The sequence below is a fragment of the Narcine bancroftii genome, chromosome 3 (assembly GCF_036971445.1).
Source record: "Narcine bancroftii isolate sNarBan1 chromosome 3, sNarBan1.hap1, whole genome shotgun sequence".
Classification (NCBI taxonomy): domain Eukaryota; kingdom Metazoa; phylum Chordata; class Chondrichthyes; order Torpediniformes; family Narcinidae; genus Narcine; species Narcine bancroftii.
Genome location: NC_091471.1, coordinates 218,831,042 through 218,853,950, shown reverse-complemented (window position 1 = coordinate 218,853,950; position 22,909 = coordinate 218,831,042). Strand labels below are relative to the sequence as shown.

The 22,909-nt window shown below is 40.4% G+C and overlaps 1 protein-coding gene across 2 annotated transcripts in view; it reads right to left on the bottom strand.

Moving 5' to 3' along the window:
* Window positions 1–22,909, bottom strand: part of LOC138758123 (SH3 domain and tetratricopeptide repeat-containing protein 1) — an 83,500-nt gene that overhangs the window by 20,382 nt on the left and 40,209 nt on the right. For both annotated transcript variants that reach the window (XM_069926615.1, XM_069926616.1), the window contains exons 10-12: window positions 18,233–19,930; window positions 14,220–14,400; window positions 5,717–5,867 (exon numbers count right to left, since the gene is read on the bottom strand). In XM_069926615.1, the coding sequence (XP_069782716.1) occupies window positions 5,717–5,867; window positions 14,220–14,400; window positions 18,233–19,930 (2,030 nt within the window). The remainder of the gene's footprint in view (window positions 1–5,716; window positions 5,868–14,219; window positions 14,401–18,232; window positions 19,931–22,909) is intronic.

Sequence of the window (22,909 nt, the reverse complement as noted above, 5' to 3'; positions counted from 1 at the left end):
ATGGCACTAATATAAACTCATGGGTCTCAAATTCCACCCCAAATTCTGGCCCACTGGTTTGGATGATCATTCCACTTCTAGTCTTCTACTTCTTTGGAACTTTCAATTTAGTCTCATTGCATCTGCTTTTACTCTTTGGTCTTGCATCTTCCGGCCTTTGACTGAGAAGTCCAGAGAGTCTGTTTGAACCATTCCGAATTTGCTGTAAAAGGAACTTTCTCCTGTTTCCCCTTTGCATGAATTCACCAACTATGAAGTCTAACTGTAGGCTAGCCTTTATTGTAACATGTTTGGAGTCCAAGAGAAAGCCATCATACTTCAATTTTTCAGGACACAGGCAAGCCCAAATCTCAAACATTGTGCAGAGGACTGTTCTCCCTGTTGGATTTGAGGAGGTGCGAGTGGATTGTCTTTTGGGGAAACACCAAATTGATCAGGCATAATTTCTTCAGATTTTAGAAAAATAGTTGGTTAACTTACTAAACCATACAAAATTCTCACAGGGTTGGACAGCGTAGCTGCTGGGATGACATTTCCCTTCACTGGAGTGTCTACAACCAGGGGAGCATCTTCAGAGGATTAACCATCCAGGTTGTGATGAGAACAAATTTCTTTACCTATAAGGCAGTGAATGTTTCGCAATTCTCCATGCAAGAGGGCTACAGAGGAACAGTCATTGAATACATTCCCGACAATATCTATATTGTATTGATATTTTAGTCAATCGAGGAATTATGGGGTTAACGAAACTGAGGTACAAGACATGTAGATCATATTAAATATCATTGGGCCACACTGTTCAGTCTTTCACACAACTTGCTACATTTTAAAGCTTCTCATCTTATGCAAATTTGAAATGGCACACGGCCTACTGACCCTCTCAGCCCTTCCATTCACTGATTGGCTATCCATAAATCTGCATAACTGTAACAGTGAACCCCTGACCCTGACTCAATCAGTTTAGATACATGTACACATCGAGGAACTACCATCTGTAAAAATACGATGCTCAGCTTGCACACCTCTCATGTCAAGTGGCGCCTTGCTATACATCTTCCAGTGGGGAGCAACATTTTTTAGATAGCAGGAACCTCCAGCTTATGATTCCAAAACTGACCATTGTTTGAAATATAAACACAATTCAATGGCAGTAGCTGTCAGTTAATATTATTTTGTCTTCAGTAGTTAATGATGAACCATCAATGACTTCAAAGACTAGAAGTTGTAGAGAAACTAACAGGCTTTTATTCACAACAGAATAGAGGCATGTCCATTCTGGTCGATTGTCCTGGACTGAGGAGGGGGCTGTGGCACAATGGCCTTTATTCAGGGGTCAGTGGGAGGAGTCTCAGGCACCATCAGCAAGGGGTGTGTCCTAGCCCATCCAAACATTAACACAGTGGTTTACCACAGTTAAATATCTTATGTATTTATAATATCTGCTAATGCTTTAACAACATTTATTTGGCAGGATATCCCAGGGATGTGCATAAATTCCCAGGGCCTGACCAAGTGTATCCTTTTTTGGATATTTATATTTTGGGAAGCGAGGGAAGAAACTGCAGATGACGTTAGTTAGCACCATTGTTAGCAATGAGTGAGATACTTGATAGTGAAAACTGCAGAGATGAGGGTGGGGGCTCTTGTTTAAGAAGGGCTGCAAGGACAAGCCAGGGAGCCACACATTCGTGGTGGGAAAGTTATTGGAGGGGATTCTGAAGGCCAAGATCGATAAGCAATTGGAAAGATAAGGTCTGATTAGGGGCAGTCAGTGTGTAAATCAAGTTTCACAATTTTAATTGAGTTTTTTTTTAAGAAGTAACAAAGAAGATTAATTAGGACAATGCGGTGGATGTAACAGGACTTCAACAAAGTTCCTCGTGGTAAGCTTGTTTGGAAGGTCAGATCGCATGGAATCTATGGTCAGTTGATAGAGAATTGAATTGATGGTAGGAGTAAGATGGTGGGAATGGAAGGTTATTATTCACTTTGGAAAACTGTGATCAATGGTGGAGGGAGGGATCGGTGCTGGGCCGGAGGGATCGGTGCTGGGCCGGAGGGATCGGTGCTGGGCCGGAGGGATCGGTGCTGGGCCGGAGGGATCGGTGCTGGGCCGGAGGGATCGGTGCTGGGCCGGAGGGATCGGTGCTGGGCCGGAGGGATCGGTGCTGGGCCGGAGGGATCGGTGCTGGGCCGGAGGGATCGGTGCTGGGTCGGAGGGATCGGTGCTGGGCCGGAGGGATCGGTGCTGGGCCGGAGGGATCGGTGCTGGGCCGGAGGGATCGGTGCTGGGCCGGAGGGATCGGTTCTGGGTCCACTGTTGCTTGTCATCTATACTGGCAACTTGTACTACAGTTGCACATTTTCAGATTACACCAACATTCATAGGATAATGAACAGTTAAGGAGGCCATCCAAAATGATCACAGGAGCTAAAAGAACTTGAAAAGTGGACCAAGAAATGGCAGGTGGAATTTAACTCACATAAATACGAGGTGTTAAATTTAGTAGGTTAAACCTGAGCAGAAATTACACAGTTAATGGTACGGTCCTAGAGAACGTGGTTAAACAGAGAAACTGAAGGGTCGGATCACATATAGACACAGTGGGGAGGGTTGCAGAGTGGATGAAGGTGGCGTTTGGTGTAGAGTTTAGATCGCCCAGCAGCAGGAAAGGTGTTATTAAGCTGGAAAAGGTGTAGAGAAGATTCACAAGAATATTACTGGGACTGCCAGGCTTAAGATACCCGGAGAGGCTGATAGGCTGGAAATTTTCTTCCGGGTGTGTAGGTGACTAGGAGTGATGTTATGTACACATAATCTGGAAGGGCATAGGTAAGGTAAACAGTCACAGTCCTTTTCCAGGGTGGGGAAGTTGAAAACTAGAGGTCATAAATTTAAGAAGAGAGGGGGAAAATTTTAAAAGAGACCCAAGGTGGGGGGGGAGGGGGACTTTTTTCCTCCAGAGAGAGGGTGATAGATATGTGGAACAAGCTGCCACACATCTATAGTGATGGGTACAGTTGTAACATTTAAACCATTCAGACAGGTAACTGGGTATGAAAGGTTTAACATGTTATTTGCTAAATGGAAACAAAAGTGACTAGCTTGGATAGGTAAATTGGTTGTCGTTGTCAGGTTTGGCCGAAAGGCCTGTTTCTGTCTCTGTGACTCAATATATTTGTTTATTTTGGGAGATCTATTGGGTAAAGAGGAGAAGGCGTGAGAGGATCAGTAATAGTACTGATCCCTGGGAATGCCACTGAATAGATGTCAAAACCTAAACAAACACTAACCACTGCTTTCTGTCCGACAGCCAATACCATCTGAGATCACTCCTTGTCAATTTCATTTTGGGTACATGTCTAATATGAGCTGCTTCAAAAAGCTCTTTCTGTAAAACCTTCTGATCAACTTAATCATCCACATTTCTCTCGTCCAAGAACAGAATTGCTCTTGACCTCAACAAATCTATGCTGACAGTCACTTATGAAGCAAGCCAAACAAGAAAATCTGCAGGTGCCAGGGTCGCATGCAATGCACCTGGAGAAACTCAGCAGGTCACGCACCGTCTACAGGAAGTAAACAGCAATTAATGCATTGGGCTGAAAGTTGCTTCAGGAATCTTCGTGACAGTTAAGGAAGCCATCCAAAATGATTACAGGAGCTAAAAGAACTTGGAAAGTGGACCAAGAAATGGCAGGTGGAATTTAACTCACATAAATACAAGGTGTTAAATTTAGTAGGTTAAACCTGGGCAGAAATTACACAGTTAATGGTACGGTCCTAGAGAACATGGTTAAAAAGAGAAACTGAAGGGTCGGATCACATATAGACACGGTGGGGAGGATTGCAGAGTGGATGAAGGTGGCGTTTGGTGTGGAGTTTAGATCGCCCAGCAGCAGGAAAGGTGTTATTAATCTGGAAGGGCATAGGTAAGGTAAACAGTCACAGTCCTTTTCCAGGGTGGGGAAGTCTAAAACTAGAGGTCATAAATTTATGAAGAGAGGGGGAAAGATTTAAAAGAGACCCAAGGCGAGGGGGGGGGGTGGGGGGGCGGACTTTTTTCAGGAATCATTGTGATAGTTTTGTTTATTGCAATTATGAAGCAACACACTTTCTCAAAAGAACTTAATTTAATCCCTGACAATTACACTGGACAACATCTTTCCCCCCAAAAGGTTTGCTTCCTGAAAAGAAATTGGGGATTGCGATAGACAACTTCAATCTGAACACAAAGATAATTTCAGATTTGTTGTATCACGTAGGAGGTTGGCGAAACATCAGCTTTTTTTAATTTAACATGTTTAATTGCATAACGATGCTGACACATTGCATTAGTTCCATTGACATAAAAATGTTTTGCTGCTGAATTTCTTTTGTACTCAGCATCTGATGCCTCTCATGTCAGTGTCTAACTACAGTCAGCCAGCACTGATGGATTCCAGTTGTCCAGTTTCCATGGTCACAATGTCCTAGTGAAACCTTTCACCATTTTCGTCACTGACGGCACCAAGGTCAGCAGGGAAAACGTCCAAGTGTAATGCAGTAAATGAATTTTCCATGACAAACTTCATGGTTTTGTATGCTTGAAGTAGACTTAGAGAAAAATTTGGAATATCAGCTAATTCTTTATTTGTATATTATCAAGTTTGAGCTTTGGTAAGAGATAATTATGGAAGAGAAATGAAATTACCTGAACTAGCGAAATTCGAGTTTCTGATTTTGCATACGTTAAAAAGAGGTTTTATTTCTGATATGTATGCTTTGTTGCAAGAGAGTATGGATAAACCAAATTTAAATAAATCTAGAAATAAATGGGAAGGTGACTTATCTTATGATATACCTCAAGAGGATTGGGAAGTGATGTGCCAAGATGGGGTGACTAAATTACTTAATGCAAGATATAGTTTGGTTAATTATAATTTTTTACATCAGTTGTATTTGACCCATGAGAAACTGAAAAAATATGGATTTAGTAATTTGGATTTATGTTTTAGATGTGGTTTACATATTGGAACATTTTTACATGCAGTTTGGTTTTGTGATAAAGTCCAACCATTTTGGGGAAAAATTAGAGTATTTTTTAAAAAGTTATTTAGGATTAAATTGCCATTATATCCAGAAATTCTTTTGCTGGGTTATATTGTTTCACTGACTGGTTTGGGGTTGGACAAGTTTCAAATAGCTTTTATTCAGTTAGCATTAGCAGTAGCACTGAAGAGTATTGCAATTACTTGGAAAGATGAGGTAGAAGTAAATATGAATAATTGGCACAATGAATTGCAATCTTGTATTTACATGGAAAAAATTACTTATAATTTGCATAATAATTACTCTTTTTTTGTTCAAATGTGGTCACCTTATTTGGAATGTATGGGTTTAGAAATATCTTAAGATATTATATAGTTTATGTTGGCAGCTGGTTGATATATGCTTTGTTTTGCTCCCCTTGCAGGGCGTGCTGAGGGTGGGTTTATATTGTTTTAGTTTAGTTTATTTTGCTATTATTTTTATGTATTGTTTTTATGTAATTTGAAAATCTTAAAGTTTTTTTTAAAAATACAAGAAAGAATTTTACTCTATCAAATAATCGTCATATGGCCTTTTTGACTCCTACCTTGCTAAAATAGGTAACTTCAGATTTGAACGAACCATATGAAAGTCAAATTTTGATAAGCTTTCCTGCTGTGTTCAATCTTTAAAAAATGCTTTTACCTGGATGTACAGATCCACCAATTCATTCTTTCCCAGAACATAATAAGTCTTCCCAGCCTGTAGCCAAGCACAAGCTTCCTTCTCCTTTATCTTCAGATCTATAAAAATTCCAAGGCTTTCTTTGGTGTATTCCAACGCTGACCTGAATGCCCTGGATTTTAAAAAGGGGACAACTTTATTATGAGAATTCTTTCAACTCTTCATGAAAATTATGTGGGTGGAGAAAATCAAGGAGAATAGAGTCCAGTAAAAAGATGAAACATTATGACAGTGTTGTATGGAGTTGAGGGAACAGATATGCAAGCAGATCATGAAGAGACATGAAAGTATAGATTGGGACTCAATGCCAGAGACTTAGATGGGCAGAATTTACAAGGTTTATCAGGGGGTTTGCGAGTGGGGGGTGATATGGTGGTGGTGGGGCCAACAAGACAGCCGCCTAGGGAGCAGACCTCATGGGATGAAGTGATATCCCAAAAGCTCCGGCACCCCTGCGTCAAGAATGACGTGGTTCTGACTAACACACTATACTTGCATGTGTTAGTCTGGGAAGGCGAAGGGAGGAAGTGGTACCATGCACATTGAATGTCACATCAGGTATTGCTCCCACCACTCAGCCTGGTCAGTACTCCCCCCACCCCAGCTCAGCCCGGTCAGCACCACCCCCCTCCCCCATCCCCGTGCACCGGTTCTGAGGGTGGGCTTGTTGACAATCCAGCCATGGATCGAGTTATATATTGGGAAGCATATGTGGCCAAGTAATGGTTTCAGTGGGAGAACTGTTATGAGCCCAAAGGACCCCAAAACCCAGCAGCAATAGACATCACCAAGACAAGTGGCTTTCAAAACAAAAGTTATTTTTAATCAACTTTAAACATGAAAATAGAATCAAACTTTAACTTAACTCTATTCTTATACTATACTCTATACTAAGTGCAAGTGTATGTAATGTGTGTGTAAATTCAAGAAAAGTTATTTGGTTCACATTGAATCTTACTTCTCCTTCTTCCAAGTTCTCTGGTTGCAGACAATCACCATACTGTACACAGAATTTAACATGTATAAAGTTGACCAGGCTTGGTGCTTGAAAGGTAAATGTTTACCACTCAGGAAAGTTCTTAAAGAGTTTGCAGAGAGAGATATTTGTTGCTCCAGGATTTCCACAACTGTGGTACCACCACTAGTCCTCTCAGGGTCTTGCTGATGAAACCTGCCCCATCAGGGTCTTCTAGATGGTAACCTCTTTCTTCAAGCTATCACAGAGTTCAATTTCTTCCTCTATTTCAAGAGACACATCAGACAGATAGCACTTCCAGCCATCTACTGCTCTGGAACTTGCTTTCATCAGTTTCAAACAGTTTTTCCTGGATTGCACTTTTCAGTTACTTGTCAGTGTCCCACACACTGACTGACTGACTGAGCTGTTAATTCATCTCTCACTCATTTCCAACTGAAACTCCAAAGAGAGCATGTGACTCATGTCTTGCAAAATCCCCACCTTCTCCAGCAAACAACAGGAGTTATTTCTTCTGCTCCATCTGCTGTTATCTTAGGTAAACAATCCAGAATTGACCTTTCTGTGAGCACTTTGCAGAAAGGGTACTGATAGACAGCATGACTCCAACAAGACAATTCTCCCCAAATATTAATATTGTTACCGAACACTTTCGGAACAGAGCTCACTATTCCACAACTTTTAAGATACGTAAATGATGGGAATATTGGAGCTTGGAGATAAGGTCCAAATTGGGAGGAAGGCTAATTACACTATTAAGCAGTAGGCATGAGGAGTAGGTTGGGACCTGGTGTTATTGGACAAGACAACATCTGACAGATTGAAGACATTTAAAATTATGGTCAGAGTTTCATACTGGCATGTTCTGCTGAGGAATACAGACAAGGATGGCTAGTTCTGGGGCTCTAGATCACAAGAGTTTTAGTCAAAGAGGAAAAGGAAGCACATGCAGGGTTTAAGAATCTGAAATTTGACAGGGCCTTTGAGGAATATAAAAGCAGGAAAGAATATAAAAGCAGGAAAGAACATAAACAGGGAACCAGGAACACCAAAAGGGGCCACAACATGTCCTTGGCAAGGACAATTAAGAAAAACTCCAAAGCATTTTACGTATAGAATAAAAACAAATGGGGTTCTAGGGAGAGGGTAGGATGACTCAAGAACAAAGGAGGGAATTTATTCCTGAAGCTAGAAATGGACAAGACACTAAATAAGTACACTGTATCGGTATTCACCAAGAAGACAGTGAGGTCTGGGAGGGGTATGCTGATATTCTAGAACATGTTGATATCCAAGAGGAAGAGGTGCTAGGTCGATTGAAGATGTTAACAAAGATAGGTCCTCAGGGCCTGAGGCAAGGAAGGTTATTGCTGGGGTCTTGTGCAATACACATATGTACTGGAGAAACTCAGCAGGTTATGCAGCATCCATAGGAAGTAAAGGACAACCAACATTTCAGACCTGAGCCCTTTGTCTGGAACATAGAAAAACAGCTGGAACTGGAACAAAAAGGTGGGGGGATGAGGGAGGAAGGGGAAAGCAAACGCAAATGTGCTGGAGAAACTCAGAAGGTCACACAGCATCCATAAGTAAAAGGATCTTATCTTTGTATTTACCCAAGGCTCAGGCAAGGTAACACTGGAAGAGGATGAGTGAACAGTCAATATTGTTCCTTTGTTTAAGAAAGGTATTCAGGACAAACCAGGATATTGCAGGCCCATGAACCTTATATCAATGGTAGGGAACTTGCTAGAGAAGATTCTTAGGGATAGGATTTACACATTTCTGGAAAAGCATGAACTTATTATACACAGTAAGCTTAGCTAAATATATCTTGATTGAGATTTCCGATGAGGGAGAATAGGGAGAGTAAATGATGTTATCCACTTGGATTTTAGTTGAGCACTCAAGATTCCACATGGGAGATGGATTCAGAGAAGCTTGGTAGATTGGATTCAAAACAGGTTTGGATTCATTAGACAGAAGGAAGTGGTGCAGATTCTGACTGGGGGTGGATAATCAGTGTTGTTCCACAGGGGTCAGTGAGGAGACATCAGTTGCTTTCGATTATAATGAATGATTTGAGTGAAAATGTAGATAAGCTGATGAGCAAGTTTACAGACAACTCAAAATCATCAGTGTTGTGGACAGTGAGGAGGGTTATTAAAGGTCACAGTAGGATATAGACCACTTGGAAATAAGGCAGGGAAATGGCAGATGGAATTCAATCCAGACAAATGAGGTGTTTACCTTTGGGAGGTTTCAATGCAAGCAGAAAATATGCAGTAAACGGCAGAACCATGAGGAGAACTTATGTGCAGAGGGATGGTGGGGTGAGTCCACAGCTTACAAAAAGTGGCAATGCAAGAGATGGGGTGGTAAAGGCAGCATACAGAATACCCACCTTTATCTGTTGGGGCATGGAGTTTGAAAATTGGCAAGCCAAGTTGCAGCTATATGAAACTTTGGTGAAGCCACAGTTGAGGTGTGTGTTATAGAAAGGATGTGGAGGCTTTGGAGAAAGTGCAAAATAAATGTTCACCAGGCCATTGTCTAAATTAGAGATTATTAGCGATAAGGAGGATGGTCAAACTTGGATGATTTTCTCTGGAGCAATTAATTTGAGGGCCATTCTGATAGAAGTATATAAAAGAGATGGGGTAGAGGGTTTTCTTTTTAACTAGGGTGCAAATGTTGAAGAATAGAGGGCATAGATTTAAGGTGAGAGGAGCAAAGGTGAAAGACATACAGGGGAATTCATTTTTATTTCACACACTGAGTGGAGACGTCTGGGACACGTTGCCAGGGAAGGTGACTGAAGTGGATCCAATAGCAACATTTTGAGGCACATAAACAGGCAGGAAATAGAAGTTTCATGGACCATGTGCAGGAAAATGGAATTAGTTCAAGTTGGCTGAAGGGCCTATTTCTGTGCTGTGCTATCAACATGGTGGGGGGGGGGGGGGGGGAATGAAACTTGTTACGATTTCCTGGGATTTATCCACTGCACAAAATGTAACATTCATATAAAAATGTCACAAACACCATCAAAGATTATCAATGAACTATATTTAAAATACTCAGACAATAGCTCCTACATCCACAACTATAACCAACTTAAAAGGAGAAGGGTAATAGGCAGCTGAAAACAACAGGAGGTTGATGGGGATGCACCACCTCATTCCCATTCTAAGCCTGGAACCCTGCCAGTGTGGAGGAGTCTTGCTCTTCCTTGATCTACAAATTTTACGAAATGTTTACCTAGCACATTTCACACATCATCAGCATCTAATCATGATTTAGAATATTACATCACAAATTAAATTATGCCTTTTCAATCTGCTGCAATTGTTCCACATGTAGTAAGATGCCTCAATCACACCTTCTTTGAGGTACAAAATGCTGACCTGGTCAATGTGCCGATTCCCACATCTGGAAAAGCAATTCTTCTTTCACATCCATTGAGCAGGCAGGACAATGCCTCACTGACACACAATCGACGTAAAGTCTGATCGGGGTAAAATAAAACACACCAGCAATATGTGCTGGACAATGCTCCAGCCTGCTGGAGAACTTGAATCTACAACCTATTATGCACAAGCAGAAACAGCTGATACTCTGCATACATCTCCTGCCACAGATGCTGCCTGCCATGACGAGTTCATAGAAGTAGTTACATAACAGAGAAATGGGCCTTCAACCTATCATTTCCAATGCCCCCCCAATGTATCTATTCACACTCATTCCATTTACCCACATTGGGCCTATAGCTTTGTCAATTCAAGTCCTCATCTACATACAAACATGAGAATACCTGCCTTCACCATCGCTTCAGCCCCCCATGCATTCCCAGACTCCAACGACTCACTGTCCTCTATACCTCCCACCTCTCCCTCTTGTCAGATACCCCCACTGAGGGAAAAAAGATAGAAACAAGCTATCCCCCTCAATTTGATGTAGCTCTCTCAGGTTTCTGCCTCCTCTGTATCAGAAAAAAAAAGAAACCCCAGCCTATCGAGTCTCTCCTTATTACTATAATGCTCCAATCCAAGCAACATCCAGGTGAAGCTCATCTGCACCCTCTTCAACACAATCTCATCCTTTCTTCAGTGTGGCGACAAAAATACATACAATATTTCTGACTTCATTTTTCAATTTACATTATAAATATATCAGTATTTCACCCCACCAAAAATTGCAACACAACATTCTAATTTTGTTTTGAAAAATTTATTTAAAATTTACCAAAATACAAAACTAAATCTACCCCCTATAACTCTCCTCTCCCAACCCTCCCATCCGCTACCACCCTCCCTCCTTGGAGCTTATATAAAAAAACATTTACATTAAATCATAATAGGTTGAGGTGAGGTGCGTCAATCTACATCGTTAAACACAAACAAAATATCTAATTTACATCTAAATTCATATATTCCAAATACAAAATCCACATTTTAACAAAAAAAATTATTTTGTCAATTATACATTATCTTCTCTAAATACAAACATGATTGAATTTCTTCATGCCATCTTTGTATATTTAATTCAACTTCATTTTTCCAAGTTACAGCTATAGATTTTCTAGCCACTGCCAAACCCAGTCGTATAAATGCTCTTTGAGGTTTTTCCAAATGTGAACCTGCTATAATTGGATTCATAAACCCCAATAAACACATCCATGAATCCACATATAGTTCTATTTGGAACAAATCTCGCAAAAATTTAATTACTTTCTCCCAAAAAGTCTTAACCTTCATACATTCCCACACCAAGTGCACATATCTTTTTAATTTTTCAGGAGTTAAATATAATTGATATAAGAAATTATAATTAACTAAACTATAACGTACGTTAATTAAGTTTGTAACACCATCCAAACACATTTCAGACCATTCTTCCACAGAGATAGGAATAGATAAATCCTTCTCCCATTTATCCCTTATTCTAAATATATCTACCTTCTTCATTTTTGCTTGTAACAACAAATACATTTCTGAGACAAATCCTTTCTTTCCCTTATCCATAACTAATTTCTCAAACTTTGATTGACTTGGTAATATTAAATCTCGACCAAAACATTAACAAATCATATACTTGATAATAAGCAAATAGAGTATTCTGTGATATATCTCTCTAAGTCTATCAAACGAGAGAAATTAACCTATTTCAAAACAATCTTCCACTGATATCAATCACTTTGAGTCCCAGTCCTTCAAGTAAGGATTATGCTTAGAAAATGCAATTATTAATTGATTCTGATATAACAGAGTTTTAACTGAAAACACATCATTCGATCCTATACATTGATTCCACTTATCCCATACCTTCAACAAATGGTTCAATCTAGGTACTTTTACTGGTTGGGTTAAGGCAATTATATACTAATCCTTCTGCACGGGTGGTGACGAATGGGCAGATTTCACAGGCATTTAATTTGTTTAGGTCAACTAGACAGAACTGCCCATTGTCACCAGCTTTATTTGCATTGGTTATAGAACCTTTGGCTCAAGCAATTAGACAGAATGTAAATATTAAGGGAATTACAATTGGTTGATGAGAGTATAAAATTAATTTATTTGCTGTATAAGTACTGCGCGCTAACCGGTTGCGCTACTGGAGCTCTAAATTAATTTATTTGCTGATGATGTTTTGATATATTTGTCCCAGCCTAAGAATTCTTTCGAACCTTTACAAGATTTGTTAAAATATTATGGATCAATGTCAGGTTATAAGGTAAACTGGGATAAAAGTGAGATATTACCAATATCAGATGGGGATTATTCAGATTGTATGCAAATTACAAAATTTAAATGGTCAGATAAGATTAAGTATTTGGGTGTAACTGTGGATAAGGAGCATCAAAATTTATATAATTTAAATTATTTACCATTATTAAATAAGATTAAGTCTGATTTAAACAGATGGAAAGATCTACCATTAACATTGATTCATCAGGTAAATTGTATTAAAATTAATATATATCCTCGCATTCATTATTTGTTTTCATCTATCCCTAGTGCTACACCGGGGAAGTTTTTTAAAGAATTAAATAAAGTAATACATTTGTTTTTGTGGAAAGGTAAATTATCTCGAGTATTTATGCAAAAATTAACATTGAAATATGATTTGGGAGGTCTTCAGCTGCCACACTTTCAAAATTATTATCAAGCTGCACAGTTGAAATTTATTAATAGATTGTTTGATATTGATCAACCGCCGATGTGGGTTAATGTGGAAATGGACCAGATACAAGAAAGATCAATACATCACTTTATATATAAATGGAATCCTTTACTTTTACAACATTCTAATTCTTATAATCTATACCACAGTCTGATTAACAGCACCTGCAGTTTTTGTGATCCTCTAAGTCAGTGCTTTTCAACCTTTTTCTTTCCACTCACATACCACTTCAAGTATTCCTTATGCCTTAGGTGCTCTGTGATTAGTAAGAGATAACTTAAGGTGGTATGTGGGTGGGTAGGGAAGGTTGAGAACCATTGTTTTAGTTGTACCTAATTGACTCGTTATGTGCACGGTTTCATAACTCCAAAGGAAATGGACCAATGACAATTTTTCTCAAGCAAAATATTTCAGTAACCATTGGGTCCAGAGCAGTAGCTGTCAACCTTCTCTGGAAAGAGAAAGTTTGAAAACCACTGCTCTCAGTGATTGGTATTACTGACCCCACATAGTATTAAGCTAGAGGAAGACCTCGGCCTGACTATTATTGGTTTTCAGAATACAGAATGGATAAACATTTCATAGTCCTCAACCCTTCAAAGCCATTAACATGAATTGCTTCTCATCGTATTGTCCTGACACTTTACAGCTGGGGGAGTGAATTAACGTGTTCTGTGGCAAAGCAGAGAGAAAAGAAATTGTACTTATCACACTTTAGACTCGAGTAATCAAATTGATCTGTTCAGTTAACCATTCAAGAAGCAGTCATTTTAGACACTACATTCACCAAACGTTCATGCATTACCATGGTTGATTTTCCAGCATCTTGGAGAGGGGTTATCTGGTATTGGCCAGTAACTGATGTTGGATTAGAAGATTAAAAGATGTACTGTGCCTCAAAGACTTGTAACAGTAGGACATAAAGACAGCTGTCCAATTGCTGAAGAATAATGTTTATTTTCTGCAAACAAAGGACCAATGGGAAAAGAAAAATATATATTTTTCCATTCAGCATTCAGAAATGCCACAAAAAAGCTTGCTGCCATTCACTGGATCCAAGGTACAAACTAATCCTGCAAACAGATAAAATGCTCTATCAAATTAATTTTAAGTGATACAGAATAATCACAACTGCATTTATTAAAACTAACCTACACAATATAATAGCTGGGAAGACCTGTGGAAGGTACAAATCCACAAAGAAAACAAATATGAAAATGATTTTGCCCTTTGTGAATCTGTGAAGCTAAACAAATGCCCAATCTCCCGAGCTTTTACTGGCATCACTTAACTCTATGGGTTTACCTTTCAGTTCCCAAGTTGAGGTAATGTTGACTGGTATTTTGTAGAACGTGACCCTCCAGTTCCTTGTTCATCAACGTACGGGCAAGGGAAAGAAGAAATTCATTGTAGACAATACATTGGGTTTCATTGGGAAGGATAGAACTGTAAAACTGCCAGAGCGACTGAGTAACTTGTACTTGGCCTGGATTCAAAAAAAGTAAACATTGAAATAAAAAAGTGCAGGTGACACTTGAAGCAGGTCAGGGAGAATCAAATTACTGGCTTTCAAAATTATTTCCCTTGTTCATACAAATTACTTTAATCAAATTGGCATTTTTTTTTAAGAAGTACGATTCATATATTCGGACATCATGAAGCATTCATTCATTTTGCTGCATGAACCAACATACTGGAATGATTGATTCAATTTGGCAGGCTGTTCTAAATGTACCAAGCCTCCCCTACCCCTTTTTAATCAACAGGACTGTTGGAGTGACAGAGGGGAATCACTGGAGTCTCCTTTTCCCCATCGATGTGATCTACTCGGATCGTTGTCTGAAGAGGGCATGAAAATGGATGAGGACCCCTTTCACTCTGCACACACCATCTTTCAGCTGTTCCCATCGGGGAAGAGGAACATGCTGAGGAACAGCTTCTCCCATGGGGAGTAAGAATGCTGAACGGCCAAAGGAACTGCTCACACTGACCATCCGAGACTCCCATATTTACCAAACAATATTTATTTGTATATGCAGCATGAATACTTGTCCTGCATATGTATTCTTTGTCTGTATGTGTGTAATACCTGCATGTTTTGCATCAAGGATGAGAGAACGCTGTTTCATCAGGTTGTACTTGCGCATTCAGATAAACCTGACTTGACAAATCAGCCCCTCGGACTACAAAAGAACAGGAAGAGACTGTATTCAATATTTCTATGGTATTGGGACAAAAGTAATGGAATATGTTCAATCTGGAAGCAACCATAGGGTCTTCAATGCTGGTTCCTACAAATTTTGAAGAGGAAGAAGACTCCATTTGAGGATTTGTTATTTTGAATGGTTTCCAGCCCTGCAGAACAAATTCCAACGGCCTATTTCCTCGCTTATTTGAAACAAATTTGGGCAGATACGTGGATAGGTTAGGTTGAGAGGGATATGGCCGAAATGCAGCCAGTTGGTACTCTCGCAGGTGGGATGTTTTGGTGGGTGTGAGGGAACTGGCCTCAAGGGCCTGTTTCCCCACTGCACGACTCTCAAGACTCGCCAGCTACGAAAACTCCTATTCACCCAAACAACATCGGAGATGTTGCAATTCGAGGCAAACAAGCAGCAGATCAGGCATCAAAGGAGTGAAATACAGTCAAGGATTCAGGTTGAAATCCTGGTATTTATCAAAAGCAACATCAGCAAAGAGTAAAGCAAGCTACTGCAGCTCAGTACTGAGAGACATCAGCCATTAAGACACACGTCCTAAAGTTAGAAGAAAGGGGAGGGAAGCAGAGGCAAACTGCAGTGAGAATTCCAGAGCCTATGGCATGAAGACTGAAAACACGGCAAAGGTTCAAGTTGTGCACGAGATCACATCTCGAAAACCTGGTGAAATGGAGACAGGAAAACAGAGATGCAAACTTCAACCTGAAGGCATTGGCAGATCAGGGTCAGTGGAGACAAGGTCAGAGTGATGGGATTAGCTTCCTCCCTAACAGAAAGAGAGAGGGGTAGAGCACTGGAAAGGTCAAATCTATGAGTAACTAATGTCATGGTTGAACGAAGCCAGAAGGGGACAGAGTCCAGTTGATGGCTGGAATATTTGATTATAAACTCACTCATCAAACACAAAATAAATTGCCAGTGAGAAATAGAGTCAGGTGAAATACAGCTGAAAAAAAAGACACCATCTTCACCTTTAGTTGGAACAATTACTGTTCACCTGGTGTTAGAAGTCCATCAAGCATCATTCGTGGAAGATGCTTGATGGGGGAAGGGCATGCCGCGGGTGATAGCAGGAGGAAGGCAGGGGTGGAGTCCGGAAGGAATAAAAGATGGGTTTCTTGGGTGTGACAATGCAGGAGTGGGAAGAGATGTTCTTGAGAGTGATTCTCTCGGATAGCTGGTTAAATTATAACTGGACCAGTGATGGTCAGTCCTTCCAGATGAAAAAAGGCAGCAGATTAAGGTATGCTGGCCAACCAAAGTCTCCCAGCAGCGTGTAGGGAACGATGAGGGGGCATCATTATTGATCACAGTTATGGTCAGATAAAATCTCAATAATAGGCGACTAGCCTTTTCAGCATTATGGCAGAACTGAAAACCTGATGAGAGGAATCAACCAATAAACTTCAGTAAAAGTGGAATAGATTTGGAAAATCTCAATGTAACGAATACTGAGAAAAAAGGAAGGTTGGAGAGGCATCGGTCGTTGGCAAGAAGAGAGGGGAGGGGTATGGAGATGTCTAGGGTGGTTGATGAGAGCAGATTTGAATACCAAGGGCTATGCCAGAGGAGCATTCAGCTTTGATGAAGGTCAATAAAGAGTTGAGTGGTTAAAAGTTTGGCATGATCAGGGTCAAAAATAACATGGTAGATCTCATGGGCCACATGAGCTCAGAAGACCATACAGGACAGTTCGAGCTACATGTGAGTTCAGTTAGGACAAGCAGCAATTTGGAAATTTGACCTAGATGACTACAGCGAAGAAGTGACCAAGGCAGCTGAATGGATGGTCTTGATTCAAAGTGAAAAAGTAGCAAAGAGGCTCAGGCAAAGACAAAAGGCGGAGAATGAAATGCTTGAGTGGATAAAGATAGAGGGACTCGGGCCCTCGAGTCAGGAGAATCTATGGAGAGAAATGGTCTGTCAACATTTTGCATTGGGACCCTTTAGCGAGACTAAAGTAGGAAGGGGGTGATATCAAGTATATCAATTGGAAGTAGGGGGAAAATGAGATGGGGATGGGATAAGGGATGGTAGTATATTGGGAGAAAAAAGGTGGGAAAGGTGGCGAGACACAGAGGGAGAGAAGACAGTGGTGAGGGTGGAAAGAGGGTGAAAATGAAAAGAGCGGGGAGGTAAAGAAATTGAGACAGGAGAATCAGACTGAAGCGGGAGTTACCCTCATTTGGAAATAAATCAATATTCATGCCATGACGTTTAAGACTGTCCAGCAGAATTATCCCGTGTTGTTCCTTAAATTTACATTTAATCTGACTCTGAAAATGGATGCAGCCCAGGACCAATACATCAATGCCCTATCACCTCAGGTCACTCGATATCGCCACTTCCTACTGTAGTCTTGATAATCACATCAATCCAGAATATCGACTGATTCAAGATTTTTTTATTGTCACATAATAAAGCAGAAAATGTAATATTACACAAAATGTCCTTTTGTCTGCTGTAAGGCGAAGAAAGAGTCGCCATTAGAATTACCCAGCAGCCCCTTACAGTAAGAGAAAGAGAAGCAAAAAGAGAGTCCCTTCAGAGGCTCCCACAGCCTCTACAGCTGCCGAGCTGGCAGCCCGAGCTCCAGATCCAAACACTGATCTGGTCAGGAAGCCTTCAATGCCTGAGGTGCTTCGGGACCACTTCTTGCCTTCAACCCTCTTGAATCCTGGTTCTAATATCTATCCATGGATGCTGCCTAGCCCTGTTTGTTCACAGCAGTTTTAACCAAGTCTGCTATCCAGCAGATGTTGGAAACTGGAATAAAAAGGAGTGATTGGCCAGAAGATTGAGCAGCATTTGCAGGAAGTGGGGAGTGGACGGGGGGGTGGGGGGGGAGGGGGTGGGTGGTGTGTATTGGTGAACTAGAGAGAGCTAGAGAGAGTGAAGGTTGACAGACACATGGAGCCAGGCAGCAGAGGATGAGAGGTCGAATTGGGAGACAGGGATTGGCAATTATCGGTACAAGATAGAGACGGAGACCAGCATATGGTCCAGCAGTTCACCATAAATTCAATGCTTCCAAAAACTTCACTTAACCGTTTTGACCTTGAAAATACATAACAATAAATTAAAAGGGCAAGTACTTACTTTCAATAAGGTTTGCTTTCAATGCAATTAGAAGTGCACATTCATAACAAAATATCCCATTTTCTTGCAACTCTTGATCAATATAGTGGTGCCCCAACATCATCAGAACCTGGATAAGGTTTTTATCAGAGGAAACATTTTGAAGTTTGAAAAAAAGATGAATGGACTTTAGAAGTAAATGTTCAGAAAGTTGATGAGCCTTGGACCATAGGCAAAGCAAACCAAAGTTTGCATTGACAATGGCTTGGTTACGTACAATTCCTGAATTGAGAGAAGTCAAAAGGGCGGCAACATAGCTCTTAATAGCTTCCTTGACATTGTTCATTTTCCTCATTGAGATGGCTATCATATTGTAAACCACCCCCTGTTTCACAGGGCTATTCAGGACAGAGGGGAATTCCAGTAGACTATTTAAAAAGATCATGGCTTTGGCAGGCTGACAATTCAGAATGTGCAACCATGCAAGAGAAACTAGTGCATTGATCATCTCCACAGCATTAGCAGAAGCTACCCCGTTAATGGCCATTTCCAGATAGTGAATTGCTTTCTCATATTTTCCATGAAGTTTATAAATTTTTGATAAGCTGAGGCAAATGGTTCTATTAATACTGCCCTGATCATGGCCGCTTGCTGAGCAAAGTGCCCACTGAAGACAAGATACTACTTGTGGTGGAATCAGGGCTGTGACTCTAAGTTTTCCACAAAGTTTAGAGGCCCCTTTCATGATAAAGTTAATGCTTTTCAAACAGTCCATTAAGGTCCTTGTAGGCCGCAAGCATGAACATTTTACACAGCTTATGGCAAGATTTGGTAGACATTTTTGATAATATAGTGACCCAAGAGTAAAATAAAAGTCTAAAGAGATCTCGCTTTCCAACATGATGACGTTTCTCAAACACTGCAGTCTTTCGATGAAGGGTAATCCATCGTCATACTGCTCAAGATTTATATGGAGTTTAGCTAAAAGAAAGCATGCTCTTGCTTCAACAAGCCTATCTTCTGCCAGCACTGCCCTTTTCAAAATAGATCTCAGAATTTCAGCTTCTGCACCAGAGGAACAGATGTAGTTTGAGATACCCAGGAGTAAGGCTGCAATCTTCCCAAAAAGAGCAGAGCATTTCTCATTGTTTTTCTGTTTCAAATAAATGGCAACAAGGTTTGTGTACACAGCGATTAGGAGAAACAGATCTGTGAACCTTCCTTTCATCAGACAAAGAGCCTCTTCAAAGTAAACTCTCGCCTGTGAGAACTTCAACTTCTTGGCACAAATTCTGCCCAGCAGAAAACAGAGCCTTGTCTGAGCCCACTGCATCTGTCGCTTTCTTGCTGCTTCTCTTGCCACCTCAAGGTAATGAACCAATTCTTTCACTTCACCATAGCCATAAAAGGTGGACGTCAGAAAGGAAAAACTGAAGTCATAAAGATTTTGGAAGTGCTTGCTAAATTCTTCATTATCCAAGAAGATTAATAAACAAAGTATTTCAGTGTTGTCCAGCTCTTGCACGTCTCCTACATGGAATTGAGGCTTCTGTGACTCATCAAAGGTTGGTCCATCTGCACATGTCGTGGAATCTTGTTCAATTTCTGCCTTCTCACTGCCAGATGTCAAGTAATCAGTCTCAATTAAACCACATGCAGCTTCATTCAGCTTGGCTTTCACCACTTCAATTTCCAGTTTACTTGGAGTATCGGTTTCACCTGCATGGAATAATTGATAGTGGTCAGGAATAAATGTAACAAAACCATAGCATTAAAAGGAAAATACCAAAACTCAGTTGATTTGAGTGACAGCACAAGTCTTTTATCATTCTGCCATTGTGCAAAATATTTCAATTCAGTACACATGATATTTCAGATACTAGGTAAAAATTCAGAGCCTCGACTGACAGGCCAGAGACACATTCAAATTTCTCCTGGCAATTGTGGTCATTTCCCTTGGAAACTCATCAGATAATGTAGCATTTTCTTGCACATTGGAAGACCTATTGATGTTTCATCTTGTAATCATGTGTGTGAGTTCTTAGACAACACAGAGATGAAGGAAAAGGTTCTTTACTTTAAAGTTGATTTAAGCAGCCACCATGAGGCTTGCCGACCTCCATTACAGCTCTCTTCATCTGCGTGAGCCCCTTCTGGCAGCCAAGTATAATCAAACAGGAACTATGATCTTTAAGACATTGCTAGTAGCATTGCAAACATGATCATTATCATTACATCTCCTTTTCTTAAAACAAAAGTAGATCACTTTTAACTAACATGTTTTCTTTGGATAACTCTGCAATTTTAACTTTAACATCAGGAACTTACATTTTCATTATTATCACCAGTGTTAACATTTTTTAAACTTGTTTTATGTGTTCACATTTACATGCACTAAAACTTGAAGAGTGAATAAGATAGCACTACTTCATTCTAGAACAGGAGTCTTTAAATTTGCTCAATGAGTCTCTTAGGGGGGATTCACGTGTCTTGAAGATCTCCTGATTGATTGTCCTTGAATCTGAGTTGTTGCTTCAGATGATGTCTTCTCAGATGTGCATTCAGGTTGTTTAACAGTACCCGTCTTTCCATCTACTGGGGCTGGTTCCATTTGAATATCTCGATGATTTCTTCACAGAAAAGCACCTTCATCTGTCTGAATGGTTTATGATCTTGGTTGAACTTCACTAATGACAGTTCCCTTCTGAGTCCATAACTTTGTTTTGTCTTTTAGCCTTACTTGGTCACCAGTGTAGAGTTCTGGTAGGTTTTTTGTTCCTCTGTCAAAGTAATACCTCTGCTTTTCTTTCCGTTGTTCTTTGAACTTCCTCACTTTCTCCCCCCTTTTGTTTTTAGGAGGTTCTCCTGAATGGGTAGTTTGATATTAGCCTACGTCCCATAAGGAGTTGTGCTGGTGACATACCACACTCGAGCGACATTGTGTGGTATATTACCATGCTCTGGTAGAAGTCTGTTCCACTGTTTTTTGCCTTGTTCATCAGTCTTTTCACTGTCTGTAGCAATTTTTCCACTAGACCATTGGACTGGGGAAAATGAGGACTTGACGTGGTGTGTACAAAGTTCTACTCTTTGGCAAACTGTCAGAAATTTGAATTGCAAAATTCCATTGTCTGTGAAGACCTCGTTCGCCACGCCATATCTGGAGACTATGGCTTTCATACCTATTATTACAGCATCTGCAGTAGTGGTGTTCATTTTACACACCTCTGGATACAGAGAGTAATAGTCTATGACTACAAGATAGTCCTTTCCTTGACATTCGAATAGGTCAGCGTCTATCGTCTAGTAGGGTCTGTATGGGTGTGGCTTTAGTGGTTCTGCAGGATTGCTTGCTTAATATTTCTGGCATATTGTACAGTTTGACACTTCATTTGTTATATCATTGTTGATTCTTGGCCAGTACATCACCTCTCGTGCTCTTTTCCTACACTTTTTGATTCCGAGATGTCCTCCATGGATCCTTTTTAGCATCTCTTTTCTCAGGCTCTTTGGAATAAGGATTTTGCTTCCTTTGTAGATGATGTCTTCAATCACTGATAGTTCTGCCCTGCAGTTCCAGTACTCTGAAACGTCAGGTGAGCAGTCCTGCTTCATGTTGGGCCATCCATCCAAGATGTTTTTTCTCAGTTGTCTCAGTGTATCATCTTTTTTTGTCTCTGACTTTATGAGCTCCAATTTTGCATCTGATATGGGCAGTGCACTTGTGATCATGTCCATGAAGGCATTCTTGTCTTCATCCATTTTGGTGTTTGCGGGATCTCTCATGTCAACAGCTCTAGACAACGTGTCTGCTGTGTATATTAGCTTACCCGGAGTGTATGCCACATTCAGTGTATAGCGTTGTATCATTCTTTGTATTCACAATGGACATTCATTTAATGGCTTATGGAACAAGGAAATTAAGGGCTTATAGTCAGTCTTTGCACTAATTGCTTGTCCTGACACAAACTGATGAACTCTTTCACAGGCGTATGTGATGCTGAGCAGCTCCTTTTCAATTTGAGCGTATCACGTCTCCGTGTCTGTCATTGAGCATGATGCATACGCAATGGGTTGCTAGTCATCATATTTTTGCAGAAGAATTGTTCCGAGCCCACTATGTGATGCATTTGATGATATTTTGATGGGTCTCGCAAGATCGTAAAACCTCAGAATTGGTTCCTCTGTGAGCAGTTTCTTTAGTTCCCTCCATGACTTTTCATGGTCATGACTCCACTCCCATTCAATGTTCTTTTCTGTTAGTCTTCTCAATGGAGCCATCTTTTCTGAGAGGTTGGATATGAATTTACCCATAGAGTTGCCCATTCCATTAAACCTCTGTATGTCTTTTTTGTATTGTGGCCTTGGCATGTTCCCAATAGTGGACATCTTTCTGGGATCTGGTCTGATGCCCTCACTGCCAATAATATCGCCTACAAATGTTAGTTCTGTCACCCTGAGCTGGCATTTATCTCTATTCAGCTTCAGGTTTGCTTTCTTTGTTGCTTCCAGCACTTTTCTCAGTCTCTCATCATGCTCCATTCTCGTGGTTCCCCATACTATGATGTCATCCATTGAGGTATCAACTCCGTCCAGGTGCTTATAGACTATATGGATAGTTTTGTGATACACTTCAATAGCTGAGGCAATTCCGAATGGTAACCTTAGGAATTTGTATCTGTCAAATGAACATACACA